Source organism: Carcharodon carcharias, chromosome 26 (genome assembly GCF_017639515.1).
Source record: "Carcharodon carcharias isolate sCarCar2 chromosome 26, sCarCar2.pri, whole genome shotgun sequence".
NCBI lineage: Eukaryota > Metazoa > Chordata > Chondrichthyes > Lamniformes > Lamnidae > Carcharodon > Carcharodon carcharias.
In genome coordinates this window covers 7150367-7172917 of record NC_054492.1, presented here as the reverse complement: position 1 = coordinate 7172917, position 22551 = coordinate 7150367, and the positions used below count along the sequence as shown (strand labels likewise).

Here is a 22551-nt window from a genome sequence, read left to right as displayed (position 1 = left end):
CCAGTAGTGAGCATATTGGATTCACCACCACCTTTGGGCTGGAGAAGCAAAAATAATTCTACTCCTGATTGCTATTCACTTTGTTGATACAGTCAGTTTCATAGAGTCAAAAAATCCTAGAGTCACTTATGACACAGGAGGAAGCCATTTGGCCCATTCAAAATCCATGCCAGCTCTCCATGGAGCAATCCAGTCAGTCTCATTCCCCTGCTCTATCCCCATGGCCCTCCACGTTTATTTCCTTCAAATGCCCATCCAATTTCCTTCATTTCTGCTTCCGCCATCCTCACGGACAGCAAGTTCCAGATCATCACTACTTGCTGTATAGAAAAGTTCTTCCTCACAAGCCCCCTGCAGCTCTTGCCCAAATCCTTACATATGTGTCCACTAATCCTTATACCAAAAGCTAACGTGTCTTGTAGAATGAATGGCCAGTTGGTCAAGGCAGTAAAGGTATTTCTCTCCTTTCTGAATAAGTGTCGTAGCTAAGTCTTTGCTTTTAGAAGAGGGGCTTAAATGCTGAAAACTGGAGGGCAAAATAATGGAAATTTGATAGCGGCATCATAAAATCATCCAGCAGAAGAATATATTCGGCCCACTGTGCCTGTTCCAGCTCTCTGAAAGCTACCAATTAGTTCCATTCTCATGATTCCCAATAGCTTGTAATCTTTTTCCTTTTCAAATAATTATTGAATCCCCTTTTGAAAGTTACTATTGAATTGGCTTCCACCACCTTTTTAAGTGGTGCATTCCAGATCACAATGCACTGCTTTGAAAAAAAATCTCATCATCTCTCTGGTTCTTTTGCCAATGATCTTAAATCTGTGTCCTCTGGTTACCTACACTCCTGTCTGTGGAGACTATCTACTCTGTCAAAACTGCTCAGATTTTAAAACATCTCTATTAAATCACGCTTAAACCTCCTCTGGCAAATGGAGAGCAATCCCTGCTTCTCTTGTCTCTTCACATAACAAAAGCCTCTCACCCCTTGTATGATTCTAATATAACTTCTTTGCCCCTTGCAGAATGGGTATATAATGAGCAAATTAATTTCAGCACAGGTAAGCATGAGGTATTACATTTTGCTAAGATGGAGGGGTTCACATATTACTTGAAAACTAAGAATCTAAGTGGGGTAGAGGAGCAAAGGGATCTCAGAGCACAAATACATAAATCAATAAAAGTGGCAAGGCACATTAATGAGCCAAATTTTATACACCTTTGGTTATTTTACAGTTTATTGAATTTACTTTCATAGAGCAGCCTTAAAAGACCATAAAGCCCATTCATGCTCCCATTTGTATTTCCTCTATTCTTGTTCTTACACTCACTACTATCATGGTGGGTTTTGCACTGAAAATTTCTTGAATAATAGTCCAGCACCATAACTACTGCACTAATGTACTGAAACAAAAACAAAAAATGCTGGAAAAACTCAGCAGGTCTGACAGCGTCTGTGGCGAGAAAGACAGAGTTAATGGTTCAAGTCTACCTGACTCTTCAGAGCTAAAGGGAAGTAGAAATGTGGTGAAATATATACTGTTTTGGGGGGGGGGGGGGTGTGTGTGTGTGTGTGTGTGTGTGTGTGTGTGTGTGTGTGTGGAGCAGGTGAAGTTGGTTAGGAGGCCATTGATAGATGTAGGCAAAGGAGGTTGTGAAAGATGTCATAAACAAAAGGTCAAAGGGTTGTTAATGGTGGTGGTGCTGGCTAAAGGGGGCACTGATGGTGACATTAAGAGTGGGAAGCAGACTGTGATAATGGCAGGACCAGGGTAAGCACTCTGGAAAGTGACAGATGGCCCTAGTGGGGATGGGGTGGGAAAAAAGATGGAAAAGGTGAAAAGCTGGGGATAAAATAATGAATAAAAATTGAAATAAATTTGAAAAATAATGAAAATAAGTGGGGAAAAAATAAATAAAAATTAAAAAAATAAAACTGAATATAGAAAAAAGGTCGGAATCAAAAAGGGGTGGGGATGGAGGAGAGTTTTCATGGTCTAAAGTTGTTACACTCAATGTTAAGTCCAGAAGGCTGTAAAGTGCCTAGTCGGAAGAGGAGGTGCTGTTCCTCCAGTTTGCGTTGAGTTTCACTGGAACAATGCAGCAAGCCAAGGACGGACATGTGGGCATGAGAGCAGGGTGGTGTGTTGAAATGGCAAGCGACAGGGAGCTCTGGGTCATGCTTGCAGACAGACCAAAGCTGTTCGGCAAAGCGGTCACCCAGTCTGCGTTTGGTCTCTCCAAAGTAGAGAAGGCCGCAGTGGGAGCAGTGAATGCAGCAGAATTAATTGAGGAAGTACAGGTGAAATGCTGCTTCACTTGAAAGGAACGTTTGGGCCCTTGGATAGTGAGGGGGTGGGGGAGTAAAGGGGCAGGTGTTGCACCTTTTACAGTTGCATGGGAAGGTGCCGTGGGAGGGGGATGAGATGTTGGGGGTGGTGGACGAGTGGATCAGGGGGTCCTGGAGGGAACGGTTCCTACAGAATGCTGACAGTGGGGGGATGAAGGGAGGATGTGTTTGGTGGTTACATTATGCTGGAGCTGGGGGGATATGGTGCAGGATGATCCTTTGAATGCAGAAGCTGGTGGGGTGAAAAGTGAGGCCAAGGGGGACCCGATCATGGTTCTGGGAGGGAGAGGAAGGTGTGAGGGCGGATGCTCGGGAGGTGGGTCAGACACATTTGAGGGCCCTGTCAGGCAGGAAGAGACTGGACAAGGGGAGCGAGAACAGAGTCAAGATAGGAAGAAATGAGTTCCTCTGGAGATCTTCCCTTCACAGCTTCCAACCTCAGTCTCCCAACCTCGGACAGCCCGTTTCTACTCCTCTCCAAAATCCACAAACAGGACTGTCCCAGTAGAGCGATCTTGTCAGCTTGTTCCTGTCCCACAGAACTCATTTCTTTCTATCTTGAGTCCATTCTCTCTCCCCTTGTCCAGTCTCTTCCCGCCTACATTCGTGACTCCTCTGATGCCCGACATCATATCAACAATTTCCAGTTTCCCGGCCCTAACTGCCGCCTCTTCCCCATGGACGTCCAATCCCTCTACACCTCCATCCCCCACCAGGATGGTCTGAGGGTTCTCTACTTCATCCTTGAACAGAGGCCCGAACAATCACCATCCACTGCCACTCTCCTCTGTCTGGCTGAATTGTTCTCTCACTGAACAATTTCTCCTTTAACTTGTCTCACTTCCTCCAAATAAAAGGTGTGGCTATGGGTACCCGCATGGGCCCCAGCTATGCCTCTTTATGGGGTATGTAGAACATTCCTTGTTCCAGCCCTACTCAGGCCCCCTCCCACAACACCTTTCTCGGTACATCGATGACTGTTTCGGTGCCGCTTCTTGCTCTCTTCTGGACCTGGGAAACTTTATCAATTTTGCCTCCAATTTCCACCCCTCCATCATTTTCACGTGGTTCATCTCTGACACTTCCCTCCCCTTCTTTGACCTCTCTGTCTCAATTTCTGGTGATAGGCTGTCCACCAATATTCATTACAAGCCTACCGACTCCCACAGCTACCTCGACTACAGCTCCTCACATCCTATTTCCTGTAGGACTCTATCCCATTCTCTCAGTTCCTTCATCTCCATCGCATCTGTTCTGATGATGCCACTTTCCAAAACAATGCTTCAGGCATGTCTTCCTTCTTCCTTAACCGAGGTTTCTCACCCATGATGGTTGACAGGGCCCTCAACCGTGTCCAACCCATCTCCCGCGCATTCACCCTCACACATTCCTCTCCCTCCCAGAACCATGATAGGGTCCCCCTTGTCCTCACTTTGCACCCCAACAGCCTTCACATTCAAAGGATCATCCACCACCGTTTCCGCCAACTCCAGCATGATGCCACCACCAAACGCATCTTCCCTTTATCCTCCCTGTCGGTATTCCATAGGGCCCGTTCCATCCAGGACACCCTGATCCACTTCTCTATCACCACCAACACCTCAACCCCCTCCCATGGTATCTTTCCATGCAATCACAGAAGGTGCAACACCTGCCCCCTTACTTCCCCCCTCCTCACCGTCCAAGGGCCCAAACATTCCTTTCAAGTGAAGCAGTGCTTCACTTGCACTTCCCTCAGTTTGGTCTACTGCATTCACTGCTCCCAATGCAGTCTCCTCTACACTGGAGAGACCAAGTGCAGACTTTAGAACACCTTTGGTCTGTCCGCAAGCATGATCCAGACCTTCCTGTCACTTGCCATTTCAATGCGCCATCCTGCTCTCTTGCCCACATGTCCGTCCTTGACCTGCTGCAATGTTCCAGTGAAGTTCAACACAAACTGGAGGAACAGCACCTCATGTTCCGAATAGGCACTTTACAGCCTTCCGGACTTAACACTGAGTGTAACAACTTCAGACCATGAACTCTCTCCTCCATCCCCACCCCTTTTTGATCCCCACTTTTTTTCTATATTCATTTTTATTTCCACTTATTTATTCTTTCCCCACTTATTTTCATTACTATTATTTTTCAAATTTACTTCCATTTTTATTCATTATTTTATCCCCAGCTTTTCGCCTTTTCAATCTTTTTTCCCACCGCTGTCCCCTCCCCCCACCCCACCCCCACTAGGGCAATCTGTCACTTTCCAGAGTGCTTACCCTGGTCCTGCCATAATCATATTCTGCTTTCTACTCTTAGTGTCACCATTAGCACCCCCTTTAGCCAGCACCACCTATATTACCAACCCTTTAACCTTTTGTTTATGACATCTTTTGCAATCTCGCCATTGCCTCCACGTATCGCTGGCCTTCCATCCAGCTTCATCTGTCCCACCCCCCCTTAAACAGTATATATTTCACCACATTTCTACTTCCCTTTAGCTCTGAAGAAGAGTCGTACGGACTCGAAATGTTAACTCTGTCTTTCTCTCCACAGATGCTGTCAGACCTGCTGAGTTTTTCCAGCAATTTTTTGTTTATGTTTCTGATATCCAGCATTCACAGTATTTTGCCTTTACACTAATGTACTGCACTCCTCTTCTTCATAGAAGTCCATGAGTCATTGACAGGCTCAATGGAGTAGTGTGGCTATTGTTACAGAAACAATTGCTGTGCTATGGGGCAAAATTACTGCAGAAGGAGTCTTGCACTGCCAAAAAGCAACAAATAATAACAGAAAGTAATCAAACGGAGATAATTTTCAAATTGCAGTATGAGGAACAAAGAACTTGCTTTTCATGACCTCAGAGCTGTTTCAAAACACCTCACAGCCTGTGCAGAATTTCTGAATTGTAGTCACTGTTGTAATGTAGAAAGAAATGCAACCAATTTGTTCCACAACAAGATCCCACAAACAGCAATGAGATAATGTGCAGACAATCTACTGAAGGCAAGTTAATGAAGGGATGAATACTGGCCAGGACGCCAGGAGAACTCCCCACTCCTCTTTGAATAAAGTCACAAGATCTTTTCCTTGAAAAGACGGACTTTTTAGATTAACACCCTAAAGACACATCAACAATGTAGCACTCCCTCAGTGCTGTACTAAGACCAGGTCAAAACTTGCAACAGTATTCCAAATCATCAATTACATTTTTAAGCATACAAGTTCTGAAGGTCAGAGCATGGAAGCACAAAGTACCCATTTGATAAGGGTGAATAGCAATTCAGAAACAAAAAGCCCATAAACACTATGGGATCTGCAGAAGTTAAGAATGACTAAAACTAGGGGATAATGATCCTTGTTGTGGTCTTAACAGAACCTCTAAAAATCTTAGTTTTGATTGCAGAATTGATTCTGTGATGCATGTGAAATGTGTGCGCAGTCTCTGAGCATACCAACAAGAAATTAATCCCAATATTTCATCAAATAGCATTCCATATTGCTTCAAAGAAAAGCTCAGCATCGCTCAGTGCAGAATAAATCATGCTACAGTATGCAACTTGGTTTACATTTGACAGAAGATGTTACTCCAGATTTGGGCAAATCCAGATATGGAAAAAAAAACCTTTGCTAGAGAAGTAGGTTGTGCTTTCCAGAAAAGCGGGTTAAGGTACATCATCAGGTCATTCATAGGAAATGCTGGATTACCTGGAAATTCCGAACATGGTTGCTAGGTGCAAAGTAGCACAGCCATTCCATTCTCTAGCATTTATATATAAATCTACACAAATGCAATAATGAAATATGAATAGGTTATCTTCCATAACATACCACAGGAATAGTTATTAAATTGTGGGATACATAGTCTTCCCAGGTAGAGCATTGATCTGCTGCCACAACTCTCTCACCCAAATGCACTCTTCCCATAAGGCACCAGAAAAATTGCAAGAAGAAGGGGAGAAAGAGTTACCAAGAGATTAAATAAACGTTGGAAGTTAGACATCAGAGAAACAGATGTGAAGGATGACAAATAGAGAGCTGGGGGGTGGAGGCAGTAGGGAGGAAAAAGAAAGAGAAGCGAAGAAAGGGTGAGCATGACAGCAGAATATCTTTTCTGCAAATTTTACAGCACTAATATCCATGGTTAGTTAGACACCAGAGGAAAAAAGAACCTTTTGGTGGGGCCACATGCAGAAAAGTAAACAAACTGTTGCAGTGGACAAGGGAAAACTAATTTACCTCTCTAATAGCATGAATTTACCTGCTGGTGGCCAAGCTTTGATATATCCAGTGCAGTGCACTACTGAATACTGTGATTCTCCTTCCTTGACAGGTCCCAAGCCATTCCTAAGAAAACATCAATGCCATAATAATTGTTAATTTGATATCAGTAATCACAAAGAAACATACAAAGGGTTATAACAAAACGAGAAACATAATCAAGAAATATTCACATACAGCTAAAAGATAGTTAATATTTAATATATAAAATGAATTAGGGTATCACCTGTATCTCTTCCGCAGAACAGTCAGCCTACTTAACGAGATGTGTTCCAAGGGAGCTGTTCCATACCTGCATTAAAAGTCCATTCTAGTTAAGCCATGTTAAATATTGCCAATGCTTTTGTGCTTCAGGCTGTCTGAACAACTGTATAATCACTGCTGATTTAACTGCAAGGTCACTCTTACAGTCCAGACTTCTTTCTAGTACTTTTTACTTATACCCAACAGAAAAGGTCAGCTTCAATCAGTGAGCCAGTGCTTTCAATGAAATGTGGCCGACTTTATGAAAAATGAGAGATTGTGTACCACAAAGTATGCATCAAAAATAGTACAGGCAGTCACCATATCCCCAGCATGCTCTCAGTCAATTAAAGCTGGCATTTATATAGAACCCTTAACATAAAGAGAGTTTCATAAATAGACATATGGAATACAAATGTCAAGCCAGAAAAAATTAGGAGTGACCCACTGTTCTGTCAAAAATATAAGGAGATTTTTAAAAGGCGAAATGAGAAATGGAGAAGCTAAGATCAGCCAGATGGAGCTCTAAAATAGCAACATTGCAGCTGAATATTTTACCACCAAAGGGAGTATGCAAAAAAGGCCAGGAGAAGAGAAAACAAGCATACAAGAGTTGGCAGAAGGCTAGAGGAGCTGGCAGACAGAAAGTAGGGCAATGTCATAGATGGATTTACAAAGCCAAAGGTTTCAAATTGATTGCACTGTGGGTGGTGGCGGGAGATTCAGAGTAAGCGTAAATCAATGAGGATAGGGTGATGGGTGAGCAAGACAAAGCTTAGGACAGAATACAAATAGCAAAAATTTGGAGAAAGTGGAGATTATAGAGGGTGTCAGATGAAAAGCTAGCAAGAAGAAAGTTTGAATAACCAAATGTGGATAAAGGCAAACCTAAACCTAAGGGTTGCCGTGCTGGATGGTGAAGTTAAGGGAGAAGGGGGGCATGGGGGAAGGCAGTCAATGTTATGAGATGGAATCACCAGACTTAATAGGATGAAGCAATGTAAAAAACCAACAATATGACCGCACAGTTAAGGGTACCAGCCTACTAATCACGTTTACTTTAAAAAGTTAAATCACACATAAGCAAAAATATGTCAACTTAGTTACCAACACAGTACAAAACTTTCATCAATACCTTAATTGGTGGACAGAATACAGAATGTTTCAATTTAAAATAGTCACAAAGCAATTGGGAAGAGGGGTTAGGACAGATTTCTTTACATAGAGAAAAAAAGATGCATGGAATGGCTTGCCACAGTGACTAATTGGGGTAAAACAATGAAGATCACTATTTTGGTGTGGATTCAAATTATTGCAATGAAATACTTTGCCAAAAGGCATTGGTTGCAATTTTTTTAAAAAGAGAAAAAAAACTGAAAAGGGGGAAGATACAGGGTAAGAGGAGAGAGTGAGGCAGTGAGATTAATTTAAGAATGCTTGACGCACAGGCCAACTGACCTTTGCCCATGTTGTAGTTTGATTGTTTTCCAGAACTCTTGTAGTTTTAGAAATCCATAACTGTGCCAATTGAAGTCCACGGGCTTCAGTGACTTGGGTGTGCAATACAAGGGAGCGAACTATGCAAACTGAGCTACAGTACAAAATCTTAATTATCAGATTCAGGCAGTTTTCAGCCATAGAACTGCTGAAACAACTTAAGAAGAAAAACAACATATGCCTTGCTAAACAGCAATGATCTTTTATCATGCAAACACAGTGTGCTTAACTGAGAAAGTACAAGGTGAAACAATACAGCATGATTTCTCACAAGCTGGTTGTATTCTCAGCTGGTGGCTTCCAATAAAAAGACCACCTTCATTTCAAACATTCCATTCTCCAAGTGAAACTAGTGATTCATATGAACTGGATCCTGGGATTCTCACAACCACCATAATTCATTACTGGAATGGAAGCTTTGGGGGACTAAAATATTAAACTCAAGTTGCAGTTTTTAAGGGAAAATGTTAGTTGGGAAAGATATAGTTCAATGGGGAGAGTGTGGGACAGTGGGATTTGTTCTGGGTTGCTTTAGTATTGCCAGCACAGACATGTAAGCCCAATGACCCCTTCACTAAAGTGATGGGATTGAAGAGACAGTGGCAGCATAGATACACAATGACTGAGACACAGAAAACAGTGGTGAATGGTTGTTTTATAGACTGGAGGAAGTATATGTTGGTGTGTCCAAGGATCACTGCTCATTTAGATATATGTTAAATACCTGGATTTGGGTATACAGGGCTAAATTTCAAAGCCCACTGATGACATAACATTTGAAAATTTAATAAGCAAAGATGAGGATAGTAGCAAACCTCATGAAGGTGTAGATGGACTGGTGAAATGGGAGGACACATGACGGATGAAATTTGAAATTATACATTTTGGTTAGAAAATTGACAAGAGGCAATATAAACTAAAATGGTTCAACTTTAAATGGGAGCAGTTACAGAAAGACATGGGGTGTACAGAAATCTACAAAGACGGTTGGACCATTTGAGAAGACTGTTAAAATTGTATAGGATTTTTGGGCTTTATAAGCAAAGGCATAAATAAAAAAGCAAGGAAATTATTGCAGACTCTTATAAATCACAGGTTGGGCCACAGCTGGAATACTGTGTTCAATCCTGGGCAGCACAGTTTAAGAAAGATGTCACGGCATTAGAGACTGTGCAGAGGACATCTATTAGAATGCTAACAGGAACACACAGCTTCAGTTAAATGGATACACTACAGAAGGTAGACTGTTTACCTCAAGTCAGTGAAGGTTCAGGGGAGTTTTTTTTATATTTTATGCTTTCATGGGATGTGGGCATCGCTGGCTAAGCTAGCATTTACTGCCCATCCTGAATTTCCCTTGAGAAGGTGGTGATGGTTGAAAGGTCAAAATCATGAAGGATTTCCAGTGACAAAAGGGTCAGTAGCCAGAGGGGACAGATACAAAGTAACTGGCAAAAAAGAGGCAGACGTCATGAGGAAAAACAGATTTGTGCAAGTTATGATGATCGGGAATGCACTGCCTGAAAATGTGATGGAAGCAAATTCCAGCCTAGCCCCTAGCCAAGCTATTCCAATACAATGACAACACTGGCATCTACCTGAAAATGTGGAAAATTGCCCTGATACGTCCACAAAAGGCATAACCAATCGAGTCTGGCCAATGACCGCCCCATCAGTCTACTCTCAATTGTCTGCATAGAGATGGAAGGTGTTATTGTCAGTGCCATCAAGCGGCAATTACTCAGTAATAACCTGCTCGCTCACTGATGTTCAGTTTTGGTTTCGCTAGGGTCCCTCAGCTCCTGGCCTCATTACAGCCTTGGTACAAATATGGGGGTAAAAAAAGCACAACTCAAGAGATCGAGGAAGAGCGAGTGAAGTGTTATCAAGGAAGCATTTGGGCAAGTGGGGCATCTAGGCACTCTACCAAAACTGGTCATTGGAAATTGGGAGAAAGGTCTCCACTGGTTAGTGTCATACCCAGCACAAAGGAAGGTGTTTGCAGTTGTTGGAAGCCAAATATCTGCAGCAGGGGTTCCTCAGGGTAGTGTCCTAGGCCCAACCAGGGTTAAAAATGCATGGGGGCGGTGGGTGAATTCGACCTCGAAACCTCACAAGTAGCCAACAAAAAAATCAAAGCCGGGGGGCAAAAAAATTCAAGGAAGGTTGCCCCGTACATATTAGCTTACAATATGGCTTAACAATTGCAGACATCTCAGTGACAGTGGGAACACAATGCAGAGTTTGACTGAAGGAGCAGCGAGCATGGAAGAGACAGAAGCTGTGATTGGCTGCACCTTCAATCACAGATGCTGTCTCTCCCATGCTTGCTGCTCCAGTTCCTTGAATCACAGGTTCTCTCCCTCCCACTCTTGATGTTCCTCCAGAGACAGAATCTATGATTGGAGGTCAAGGAGCAGTTATCCCAGGCAACGAGTCTAATCCCTTCAACATCCTCCAGGACCAGGAGGCCGAGCGTGTGTAAGAAAAAGCAGGAAAAGGTAAAAAGGAGGGAGGCGGCAGCTGGAAATCCAGTAATGAGTCCGGGAGTAGGCCGAAGGGAACACCAGTACCGAGAATGTCTTCAAGGGCAGCAGCCAGCTGCCCCAGTTTAATTTCCCTGTAATCCTGTGGTGGTGGATGAGGAGGCAATCTTAGTTTATTGTGTAAATTGGGGATTGTACTTAGGTGATTAACAGAGACTTTTCAGATGGCAGGCAACCTTAGTTCCTAGGTGGTGAAGAATTCCTTTCCAGTGTGCCTGACCTCAATTCGATTTCCAGACATTTTGATGCATTTTCCACGCTCTGCAAGGTGCCCACCGTGAGCTGACTCAAGGAATAGCAGTCTAGGCAAGATTTGCCATCTGTGATTGTTAATATACTTGATCTACTACCATGCTGACATTGTCAATAGTTGGTTCTTCTCTACCATCATCACTATTTCTGAAAACATCCCATTCCTCCATGCCGACTCTCACAATGAAAAAGGACCTCACGAAAACCAAAAAGGAGCCCTGGACAAAATTAAGTTTGGCAGTTTTCTTTCCTCAAAAAGACCCCTCGAGAAAAGAATTATTTTGACCCCAACCATCTTCAGTTGCTTCATCAATGATCTTCCCTCCATCATAAGATCAGAAACAGGGATTTTCGCTGATGATTGCAGTGTTCAGTACCATTCGCAAACCCTCAGAAACTAAAGCAGTCTGCATCCATATGCAGCACAACCTGGACAATATTCAGGCTTTGGCTGATAAATGGCAAGTTACACTCGAGCCATACAAATGCCAGGCAAAGACCATGTCCAACAAGAGAATCCAACCATTTTGCTTTGACGTTCAACAGCAAAACAATCATTAAATCGCCACCATCTACATCCTAGGGGTTACCACTGACCAGAAACTTAACTTGACCAGCCATATAAATATTTGGCTACAAGAACAGGTCAGAGGCTGGGAATTTGATGGTGAGTAACTCAGCTCCTGACTCCCCAAAGCATGTTCACCACCTACAAGGCACAAGTCAGGTGTGTGATGAAAATACTCCTCACTTGTCCGGATGAGTGCAGCTCCAACAACACTTAAGCTCAACATCATCTAGGACAAAGCAGCCCACTTAATCAGTACACCATCCACCACCTTAAACATTCACTCCCTAACTGTACAGCAGCAGTAGTGTGTAGTATTTACATAATACACATTATGGCCAGCAATAAACAATCTTTCATAAGTGCGACATTAAAAGACGGTGGGCCTGTCCTATTTTAAATCATTTGAAGAGAGGCCAGGACAGAGATCTATGATGACAAAAGTCTCAGTGCATTTTATTTATGGTATAAAAATAAGTGAATTACTTTCTGAGAGAAAATGTTGCTAGGATTTTCTTAGTGCAGCACTGTAGCAACTCACTGACCCTCCTACAATAGCACTTTCCAAAATCACAAACTCTTGCCACCTAGAAGGACAAAGGCAGCAGACGCACAAGTACAACATCCCCTGCAAGTTCCCCTCATACTCACACACCATCCTGACTTGGGTCTATCATCGTTCCCTCACTGTTGTTGGATCAAAAACCTGGAAATTCCTTTCTATCAGCATAGTGGGCTGCACCTACACCATATAGACTGCAGTGGTACAAGGCAGCAGCTCGCCACCTTCGCAAGGCAATTGGGGATGGGCAACAATGAGGATGGTGACCTGGTCAGCAATGATCACATCTCATGAACAAAGAAAAAAGAAAGGAAACTGGATAAATACTTGAGGGGAAAAAATTGCTAGGCTATAGGGAAAGAGCAGAGAAGTGGAGCTAATTGGATAGCTCTGGCCAGCATAGCCATAATGAGCCCGCTCTTTGGTACATTATTTAATGATTTGCCACTTGAAAAATATCTAATTTTCTTTGCACATGCAACACACTTGAATGCGCTGTGTGATGTTTTGCGATCTTTTCATGTGTTGCACATTTCAGTGGTGAAGCACAATGTCTTCTAATTGTTAACAAAATGTACGTTGTGAAATATCCAATTCTTAAAAATCACTCACTGCAATGGAGTTTTATTTTGGATAGTTTAATTTCGGTCAGAAGGTTGATTTGAGAAGGATATCTGATACATAACATTCCATTACAATGAAATGTCCAAGGGGATTAATTGATCCAGTTTTTCCAGAACTAAACTACAGCTCTCATGAAAACATACAACTACAGTACTTCAGTTCATTTTATCAATAATAGTGATTGACAAAAAAAATTGAGGTATACTAATACTTAAGAGACTTATGGTCAGCTCAAAACAGCCTTTCATAAGTGTGCATTAAAAGACAGTGGACCTATCATTTTTTAAAACCATTTGAAGGAAGGCCAGAACAGAGATCAGTGATAAAAACACAAGTCTCAGCTCATTTTATTTTTAGTTTAAAAACAAGTGAATCACTTGTTGAGGGAAAAGGTTTTTGGGAGTTTCTTTGTGCATTGTAAGCTAAAATATACTGGGGCTTCTAATCAATCCTGGTGTTTGCAGCTATAGGGTTAAAGTAAGTGTGGGTTTAGAAGGAAGAATGGAACAGCTTGTGAGTCACAAACCAAAGTTAGGGATGAGCAATGTAGTTTTAGTAGGATAAATAACAGACATCACTTAACTCATGCTTGGTGGGAGCCAAGCAAAATGCACAAGTTAAAAGGATGAACTAGTTAAAGTAAGTCTGGAATGTGGTTAACTTGATTTTGTTTCCACACTTCTCAGCTCCACAGATTTAAAAACACTTGAGTGCAACAAAAATTATGCATTTTTGTCTTACATTTAGCATTATATTTGCATCTTTATTGTGTCAGTGAGGCTCAGTGACAGTGCTATTGCTAACACACTCGGTCAGAAGGTTGATACAATCTGGGCTCACACTCCAGTGCAGTACTGAGGTGTTTGGTGTTCCATTTTTTAATTGAAATGTTAAGCTGTTTAGATAGGAGGGAAGAAAACATTAATCAAAGAGAAGAGTTCTTCCTGTATCCTGTCCAGCATTTATCCTCCAACTATTAGTATTTGTGGGAATTTAGCTGCTGAGGAATAACAGTGACTAGACTTCAGAGAAGTACTTCATTTGCTTTGGGTGCATTGAAATGTCTTGCAGATTGAAAGGTGCAACATTAGGTGTTTTCTTTCAAAATATCACAGCGCAGAAGGTGCTAAAAACAATCAGCCCTGTTCTTAAACATTCGCATGATTTTTGCTTCAATCACCAACTTTGATCGTGTATTACACAATCTCAACTACTGCAAAGGATTCCTCTGTTCTTTGCACATATCTTACGAGTGTCTACTCCTCATTCTACGCCTCTCATGCACTGAAAGCAAATACATTCCAATTCACAGATAAAAGCAAAACACTGTGGATGCTGGAAATATGAAATAAAAACAGAAAATGCTGGAAAAACTCAGCAGGTCTGACAGCATCTGTGCAGAGAGAAACAGGGTTAATGTTTCAGAGCTCTGCTTTGCAGCTCTGAAGAAGTCATGTGCACTTGAAACGTTAACTCTGTTTCTCTCTCTATAGATGCTGTCAGACCTGCTGAGTTTTTCCAGCATTTTCTGTTTTTGTTTCACATCCCCAATCCACTTTAGGTTTAACAAAAGACTGCTAGGAGGGCTGGCTTGAACATGGCTCTAACACACACTGACATGCCTCAATCATTGATTGTGGCAGTTCATTCCACAGCCTCGCAAAATCTGTAGATTTTGTAGATTCCTTGCTCTCTATCCTAGATCTATTCTATATTACATCCAGTCATATGGGACATATGCAACATCAGCCAATCAACAATCCAAATGTATCAAGTGGATCACTGATGTTTGTTCGCCAGGACAAAATCTTGTTACTTGCAGGGAACATGGCAGAACAAATCAGTGCAATTCTTCCACATCGAAGGATTCTCCAAAGTCCGAGGCATCATCAAGGCTTTCACTCTAAGTTGGTGGTGGCCATCAGCCATCCCTTTGCCAGCTAGACGATTTTGTTTTGTGACAACTCTACCTGAATTATTTCAAAAAGGCAATCTCGAAGGGTGGGTCTGAGGGAGCAAAGACTCCTGTTAATTATACCTGCAAAGGCCCATAGTCAGACAGCGAATGAAGATAAAATGATGATGCTGCATCAAACAAGCAGATTGAAGAAGACTACTGCTACCTGGCAACAGCACTTCAGCTGACTGGGCATCCTCCCCAGTCAAAGAGTGTTAACATGTAGGAACACTTCAGGCTGCACCAGAGGGTGAGGCAGGCAATAACCCTGAAGCTGTCAATGTAAAATCAACTTTCGAGCCAGTCAATGTACCACACTGGAAAGAATGGGGTAATGAGAACCTCAGAGTGGCACCTGTGGTGGAGAGACTTCAGATTGGAGTCTAGGGCAAGGAACACGCACAGGGAAAGAAAAATAATATGGGGTAGGGAGTTAGTGAGTATTGGGATAGTAATTAATTGAGGGGGTGTTTAATCCCTGTGGAAAGTGAGCAGTGGCCATCTGGAAAGTGAATAGTTAGAACTGGGAAATGGGCAGAAGGAATCCAGTGGGCACCAAAGAGAAGCGTCTGCTCAAAAAAGCTTCCTTATGCGCCAGGTCTAGATATCTAGCAAGTACAGCTCTGATCAGTTAGAATATTTACACTGTACAACTATCAACTAATTATAAATGATGGCAACCACAGCTGCAGGTAAATAAGGAGTTTTCAAAACTCAATGTGTATAATAAAATGATGAAAGGCTCTTTGGCCAGCTAGTGACTGTTGGAACTAAAAATATTAACAATTGATAAGGCCAGAAATCCACCTGAAAACCTGGCTTTCAAATGACTTGAAAAAACTCAAGGAAGAAAGATTTTAAGTGGTTGCAAGAGTGAGAGTGTTTTCAGCCAATTTGAATTCCTATTTGTACGAATATTTTTCTACAAGCTTTTTACATTGAAGCTTTCAAAGATCAAAGCCTTATCAATCAAGCAAATCATTTATATTTTGGGATTATACATACATATTAACAAAGATAAACACTATCTCATTATTCAGAAAGAATCAATACACTTAGGATCCATGTTACAAAAATTCATAGATTACTGCAACCAAGCTTTTCATACTTTTTTTTTTAAAAGATGCTATGGCAATATGGTTTATTATTCTATTATGTAACTAGCAAGTGGGGAAAACTCAGTTCATGAGTTAGCCTATGTCCTTACCTCATTCTACAAATAAAGGATCGTCTGGATCCCATGCACATTCTCATTGAAGACTGCTGCCCTTCCTTTTTAACTGTTCCAGTCTTGAGATCCAGAATACGGCCTATGTTTTAAGGGGAAACAAAACAAATTGTTAAATTAAGATCAGTGCACAATGTCTCCAGATTGGGGATGATGCGGCATATGCTCTCAGCAGAGCAGCATCCAAAAGGAGTGCGATTTGGAGATAGGGCTTCAACATCATAGTGCAGATTCCCAACAACTTGCATTTATAGTAGTGTAATAAAACATCTCAAAGTGCTTATGTAAAAACAGAAAATGTTGGAAGAACTCAGCAAGTCTGACATCTGTGGAGGGAGAAACAGAGTTAATGTTTCGAGTCCGTATGACAAGGGTCACAGATGCTGTCAGACCTGCTGAGTTTTTCCAGCATTTTCTGTTTTTTATTTCAGATTTCCAGCATTTGCAGAATTTTGCTTTTATCTCAAAGTGGTGATTTATCAAACAAAACTTGACCCCGATAAAGAGATAATAGGACAGATAGCCAAACGTGCAGTCAAAGATCCAGATTTTCAAAAGCCCTTTAAAGGAGAGGTGGAGAGATTTAGGGAGGAAATTCCAGAGTTTAGGGCTTAGACATCTGAAGCACACCACCAATAGTGGAACAACTAAAATCAGGGATGTGTAAGAGGTCAGAGATCTCAGAGGGCTGTATTGCTGGAGGATATTAGCGATAAGGAGGAGCAAAGCCAGGGAGCGATTTGAAAACAAGGATGAGGATTTTAAAATCAAGGCATTGCTGGGCTGAGAGTCAATGTAAGTCAATGAGCACAGGGGTGATGGACATAGGGGACTTGGCGCGAGTTAGGATATGTGCAGAGATTTGAATGAGCTCAAGTTTACAGAAGGTGGAAGATGAGAGGCCAGCCAGGGGACCTACACTCCCTTCATGTACAGCCATTAACTGAGTTTACACCATTACTGGATTTACCCTATAATTGTCTTAATGAAGTTTGTAGAGTGCCTGTAAACTTTGACTGTAAACAGACATGTTTATTTAAAGAATAAAGCACTTTTAATAGCAAGAAAAGTTAATTTAGTTTAACATCCCTAAATTCCACACTATTGCATAATCCTCAATGTGTCATAACCATTAGTATGCTCATGTATTGAGTGGTATTGTGATATACTTTCACCTTTTGTGATTGGCTTGTCTTTGCTGAGAAAGTATAAGAGAAGCTGTAAAAATCTCTAAAGCCAACACAGAGAACTGAACATACAGAACTCCAAATTGGTCATAAAATAAAACCCACAAACGCTGAAAATACTGCAATTTACATATATTGTTTTGTATCAATGAATTCACCTACTATCTCTATACCCTATTAAATATCTTACCTTATGTGTCCTACTCTTCTGATCCCTTATCCTCTATCCTGCTTCACCTGAATTGGTCTTAATTCCATATGCAATGCCACAGGAATTTGACAAATTGGTTCCAATTTATTTATGACTTCTATGTATTCTATTATACCAAATTCAGTCTTTATTTTTTCCTGCAGTACAAGCAATGCTTCCCTGTGTGGGTGGATCACTGGGCTAAGTTGTTAGCCCAGTCCCAATGTTTTGTTTCACTGGCAAACAACACAATAATTGAATACAAAAACAGAATTACCTGGAAAAACTCAGCAGGTCTGGCAGCATCGGCGGAGAAGAAAAGAGTTGACGTTTCGAGTCCTCATGACCCTTCGACAGAACTTGAGTTCGAGTCCAGGACTCGAACTCAAGTTCTGTCGAAGGGTCATGAGGACTCGAAACGTCAACTCTTTTCTTCTCCGCCGATGCTGCCAGACCTGCTGAGTTTTTCCAGGTAATTCTGTTTTTGTTTTGGATTTCCAGCATCCGCAGTTTTTTTGTTTTTATCACAATAATTGAATAGATACTTGCATCCCTGCACATGTATCAGGGCCCAAATCATATTAAGCCTTTACTAGGACCATGTTCTGTGTTTGATTGAGATTTTCATGAGTGTCCAATTCTAAAACTGGCTGGATACCTTCTGGGACTAATACAAATGACAAACAGTAGTATTATTGTCTATGGCACTGGTACCTATGCTCTTTGCCTCCTGCAATTTAGGTCTAGGCTATAATCTCTTGTGACCATGTTCAGACATGATATTCCCATACTCCATAATGCGCACATAATTTTCTTGCATTTGCCTTTTAATTGCAGGTTATTTTTCAGGTTTCTAACTGGGTCTTTTTTTTGTTCGTTACCTAAATGGTTCAAATTTCCTCACAGAACTTTGACATTCTTTTTAGTTTTTGGCACATTACAAATCTATGCGGTTCTTGTTATACCAAATAATTCACTAAGAATTCACTGATGTGTCTCCAATTATAGGGTACGGTAGCCCTGTGGTAGCCCAGCTCAGCAACCTGGAGATCGTGCGCTAAAATTCCACCGTGGCAAGATGTGAAACTGAACTTAATAAATCTGGTGATTTGTGGACTGGCATCAGGAAAATCACCATGAAAGCCAAAAACATCATCACAAAAACCCAATTCACTTCAGGAAAGGGAACCCGCCATCCCTCTGGCCTACAGGTCCATAGGCCCACACACAACCTCTGAAGCGGGCTAGCTTGGGATGATGGACTTTATCAGCCTCACCTATATTGTGAGAACAAAAGATTCTTTGTTAGTCCTTGAATTTAGCCCTATGGGTGGTTCTTAATTCGAAAACGTTCTGATCTTTTTGCATGTGAATAATCTAACATATTTTAGGATTACATTACTTCTCAAAATGGTTCATTATTGCAAGTATAAATTCTTGTCACTGGATAATTACAGGCTTTGACAAACTAAGTTTTAAAAAAAAGTTCAAATGATTAAACATACTGTTACTGGAGAAAAAAAAGAGATGAGACATGATATAGGCAAACGCAAAAACATTAGAAATAGGAGTAGGAGGCCATTTGGCCCTCGAGCCTGTTCCGCCATCAAATAAGATCATGGCTGATATGATTGTGGCTTTAACTCCACTTTCCTGCCTGCTCCCCCAATTCCTCTCCAGCCCCAATAATCTTTGATCCCCTTGTAGGCCAAAACACTTTTTAGCTCAGCCTTAAATGTTTTTTTTTTTATTCATTCATGGGATGTGAGTGTTGCTTGCTAGGCCAATAGGTAATAACCCATCCTTAACTGCCCTTGAGAAGGTGGTGGTGAGCTGCCTTCTTGAACCGCTGCAGTCCATGTGGTGTAGGTACTACCACAGTGCTGTTAGGGAAGGAGTTCCAGGATATTGACCCCATGACAGTTAAGGAACAGCGATATAGTTCCAAGTCAGGATGGTGTTTGGCTTAGAGGGAACTTGCAGGTGGTGGTCTTCCCATACATCTGTAACTCTTGTCCTACCAGAAGTCGCAGACATGGAAGGTACTGTTGAAGCAGCCTTGGTGAGTTGCTGCAGTGCATCTTGTAGATGGTACACACTACTGTGCGTCGGTGGTGGAGGGAGTGAATATTTAAGGTGGTAGATGGGGTGCCAATCAAGTGCACTGCTTTGTCCTGGCTGGTGTAGAGTTGCTTGTTTGTTGTTGGAGTTGTACTCATCCAGGCAAGTGGAGAGTATTCCATCACATGCCTTACTTTTGCCTTGCAGGTGGTGGACAGGCTTCGGGGAATCAGGAGATGAGTTATTTACTACAGAATTCCTAGCCTCTGACCTGCTCTTGCAGCCACAGTATTTAAATGGAGGGACGAATTCAATTTCTGGCCAATGCTAACTCTCAGGATGTTGGTGGTGGGGGATTCAGTGATGGTAATGCCATTGAATATCAATGTATTCCATGACCCAGACTCACTGCTCCCTTGCAAAGGTAAATGACCCGCAGAGAAGAAATTCCTCCTCACCTCTGTTTTAAATGGGAGACACCTTACTTTAAGTTATGTCCACAAGTTCTGGATTCCCCATGAGGGGAGACATCCTCTCAGTATATACATGGTCAAGTCCTCTTAGAATCTAATGTGTTTCAATAATATCACCTCTAATTCTTCCAAACACTAATGAATATAGACCCAACCTGCTCAACCTTTCCTCATAAGACAATCTCTTCATCTCCGGAATCAGCCTAGTGAATCTCCTCTGGACTGCCTCCAATGCAAGTATATACCTCTTTAAATAGGGAGGCCAAAACTGTACTTGGAACTTTAGGTGTAATCTCACCAGTGTCCTGTACAATTATGGTAAGACTTCCATACTTTTATACTCCAATCCCTTTGCAATAAAGACCAACATTCCCTCTGCTTTCCTAATTACATTGTTATAGCTGCAAGCTAACATTTTGTGATTTATGTATGAAGACATCCAGATCTCCCTATAGCACAGTTTTCTGCAGTCTCTCCTCATTTAAATAATATTCTGCTTTCCTATTCTCCCCTGCCAAATTGGCCAGTGAGATTCCATAGCATCTCAGATTAACTTCTGAATTTTCCCATTTAACTATGCACCCGGCCTTGCCTGAAGTAGCTATGTAATTTGCACATAAATAACAAGTCAGTGCCCTTAGTCTCATTGTTATTGGAACAGTAGATGTCACAAAGGATTAGGATAAAAAGTTGACTTCTGGTATTAAAACCATGTTTTATAAACTACAAAACCTTTAAAATCATTAATTCACTCACTGATAAAATACCAAGTGTTATTCTGTCTTAATGTAAAAAAAAGGACATTGGAAAAAGCATTTGGCAAATCAGACTACAGAACACAAAGGTTCATCAGGTGCATGTACAACACTAACCAAAAACAAAAACAATAATTTACTATGACTCTCTAAAGACGTTCGTCCTAACAGGAGCCTAAAAGAATGCAGACATGTTTTCTATGGTAATATTTTGGGAGGACAACTATGCTTCAGATAAAAATATTTTAACCAGCTAGGATCCCAAAATTTGTGTCACACCCAACATCTATCACACAGGAACCTAATGAACAGCATGGTTATATATCCAAAGGAAACTTGAATTCCTTTCTTTCACAGATAAATTAAAACACAGGAATAAGGAGAGCAGAGCAGGACTTTGAGGTCTTAATGAGTAAATATTTGAAGGGCAGGGAAAAGATTTCATTTGCATTAACAGAAGTTAAACCATCCACAGGACAACAAAATATTCATTTATTATGTTGTGGATTTTTTTTATTCCTTCACGAGATGTGGGTGCTGATGGCAAAGTCAGCATTTGTTGCCCATCCCTAATTGTCCTTGGTAGTGGGATTATAAATAATAAAACTTGTGTTGAAATATTTTACTTTAAATGGAGTTCACTGAAGGGCAAAGGCTGGACAAGGCATTGAAGAAGGGGTGGGGGGGATTGTCTCAAAAACTGGATCTTTAACAATCGTCTGAATGAACGGCCAGGCAGAGCCTCAGTTTAATATCTTTTACAGCACTGAATTGCAAAATTTCTTCAATACAGTGTTAGCCTGCATCATGAGTTCAAACTTCAGGATAAGGCTGAAAACCAGCTACTCTATCAGAGATTACAATGATACTTACACACTCCCATAAATAAACTCAGGTGTCTCACATGAAAGACATGAATACACATCAAATTAAAGCTCATGTAGTTGGTAGCAGTGTTCTTATCAAGGATAAAAACAAAAAAACTGCGGATGCTGGAAATCCAAATCAAGGATAATGGCTGCTATAAAATACTGACCAAACAAGGTAATCACACTTGGTTTTGGTGTCACAAAAGAGTGTAATCAGGAGTACTGTACCCCCATGTCCTCCTTAGATGTGTTTGCGTGTGTAATAGTGCTAGTCCAGAGGCGCCATTGCATTATTTGTGAATTAGTTTTTCCCCTTAATAAGTTGGTAAATTCTACCTGATCATTTAATTGGCAATGTGATCTGGCATCTGCCATTATATTGCTCTCCACCACCCTCCATGTAGAACAAAAATAAAATAAAACAAAAATCATTCCTATATTTAAAAGTACTTGCTCCTTTCCTATTGTGTTTCCTCTACCTCGTTCATTCACTTTTTTTGTTCATGCCTTCCTTCTATTTGTTAGTATAATCTGCAAGGGTATGACAGAATTAGAAAATGTGTCGAAGACAAAGGAGGAAATCCTAAGTGGAAATCCATTAAGCAATAAAAGTTTATGAATCATCAAATATCAGCCATGACACAGTGGGTACCACTATTGTATTTAAATCAGGAAGCTCCTTGTTCAAGTCCCACTCCAGAACTTGAGCACAAGACTCATTGCTGATACTCCATTACTGTACTGTTTTGAATGCAAACCCTCTGCATTCTGTTCTTTTACAGCACTGATTGAACTGGTACATCACATGAATAGATGACTGATCTGTGATATAAATACAGTAACTGGCTTAGGTCAACATGCATTAATTAATCATTTAGTCAATATCTAGTTTTAGGGACAGAGAGCCTACAACCTTCTCAACC

General features: G+C 41.3%; 1 protein-coding gene across 8 annotated transcripts in view; it reads right to left on the bottom strand.

Annotated features, from left to right (window-relative positions):
• arnt2 (aryl-hydrocarbon receptor nuclear translocator 2) overlaps positions 1-22551 on the bottom strand; it is a 355307-nt gene that overhangs the window by 207444 nt on the left and 125312 nt on the right. For all 8 annotated transcript variants that reach the window (XR_005941438.1, XR_005941437.1, XR_005941439.1 and 5 more), the window contains exons 5-7: positions 16073-16175; positions 6843-6908; positions 6597-6682 (exon numbers count right to left, since the gene is read on the bottom strand). Coding sequence is in view for 5 of the 8 variants with exons in the window: in XM_041174967.1 (XP_041030901.1) it covers positions 6597-6682; positions 6843-6908; positions 16073-16175 (255 nt within the window). In the remaining 3 variants the exon portion in view is untranslated. The remainder of the gene's footprint in view (positions 1-6596; positions 6683-6842; positions 6909-16072; positions 16176-22551) is intronic.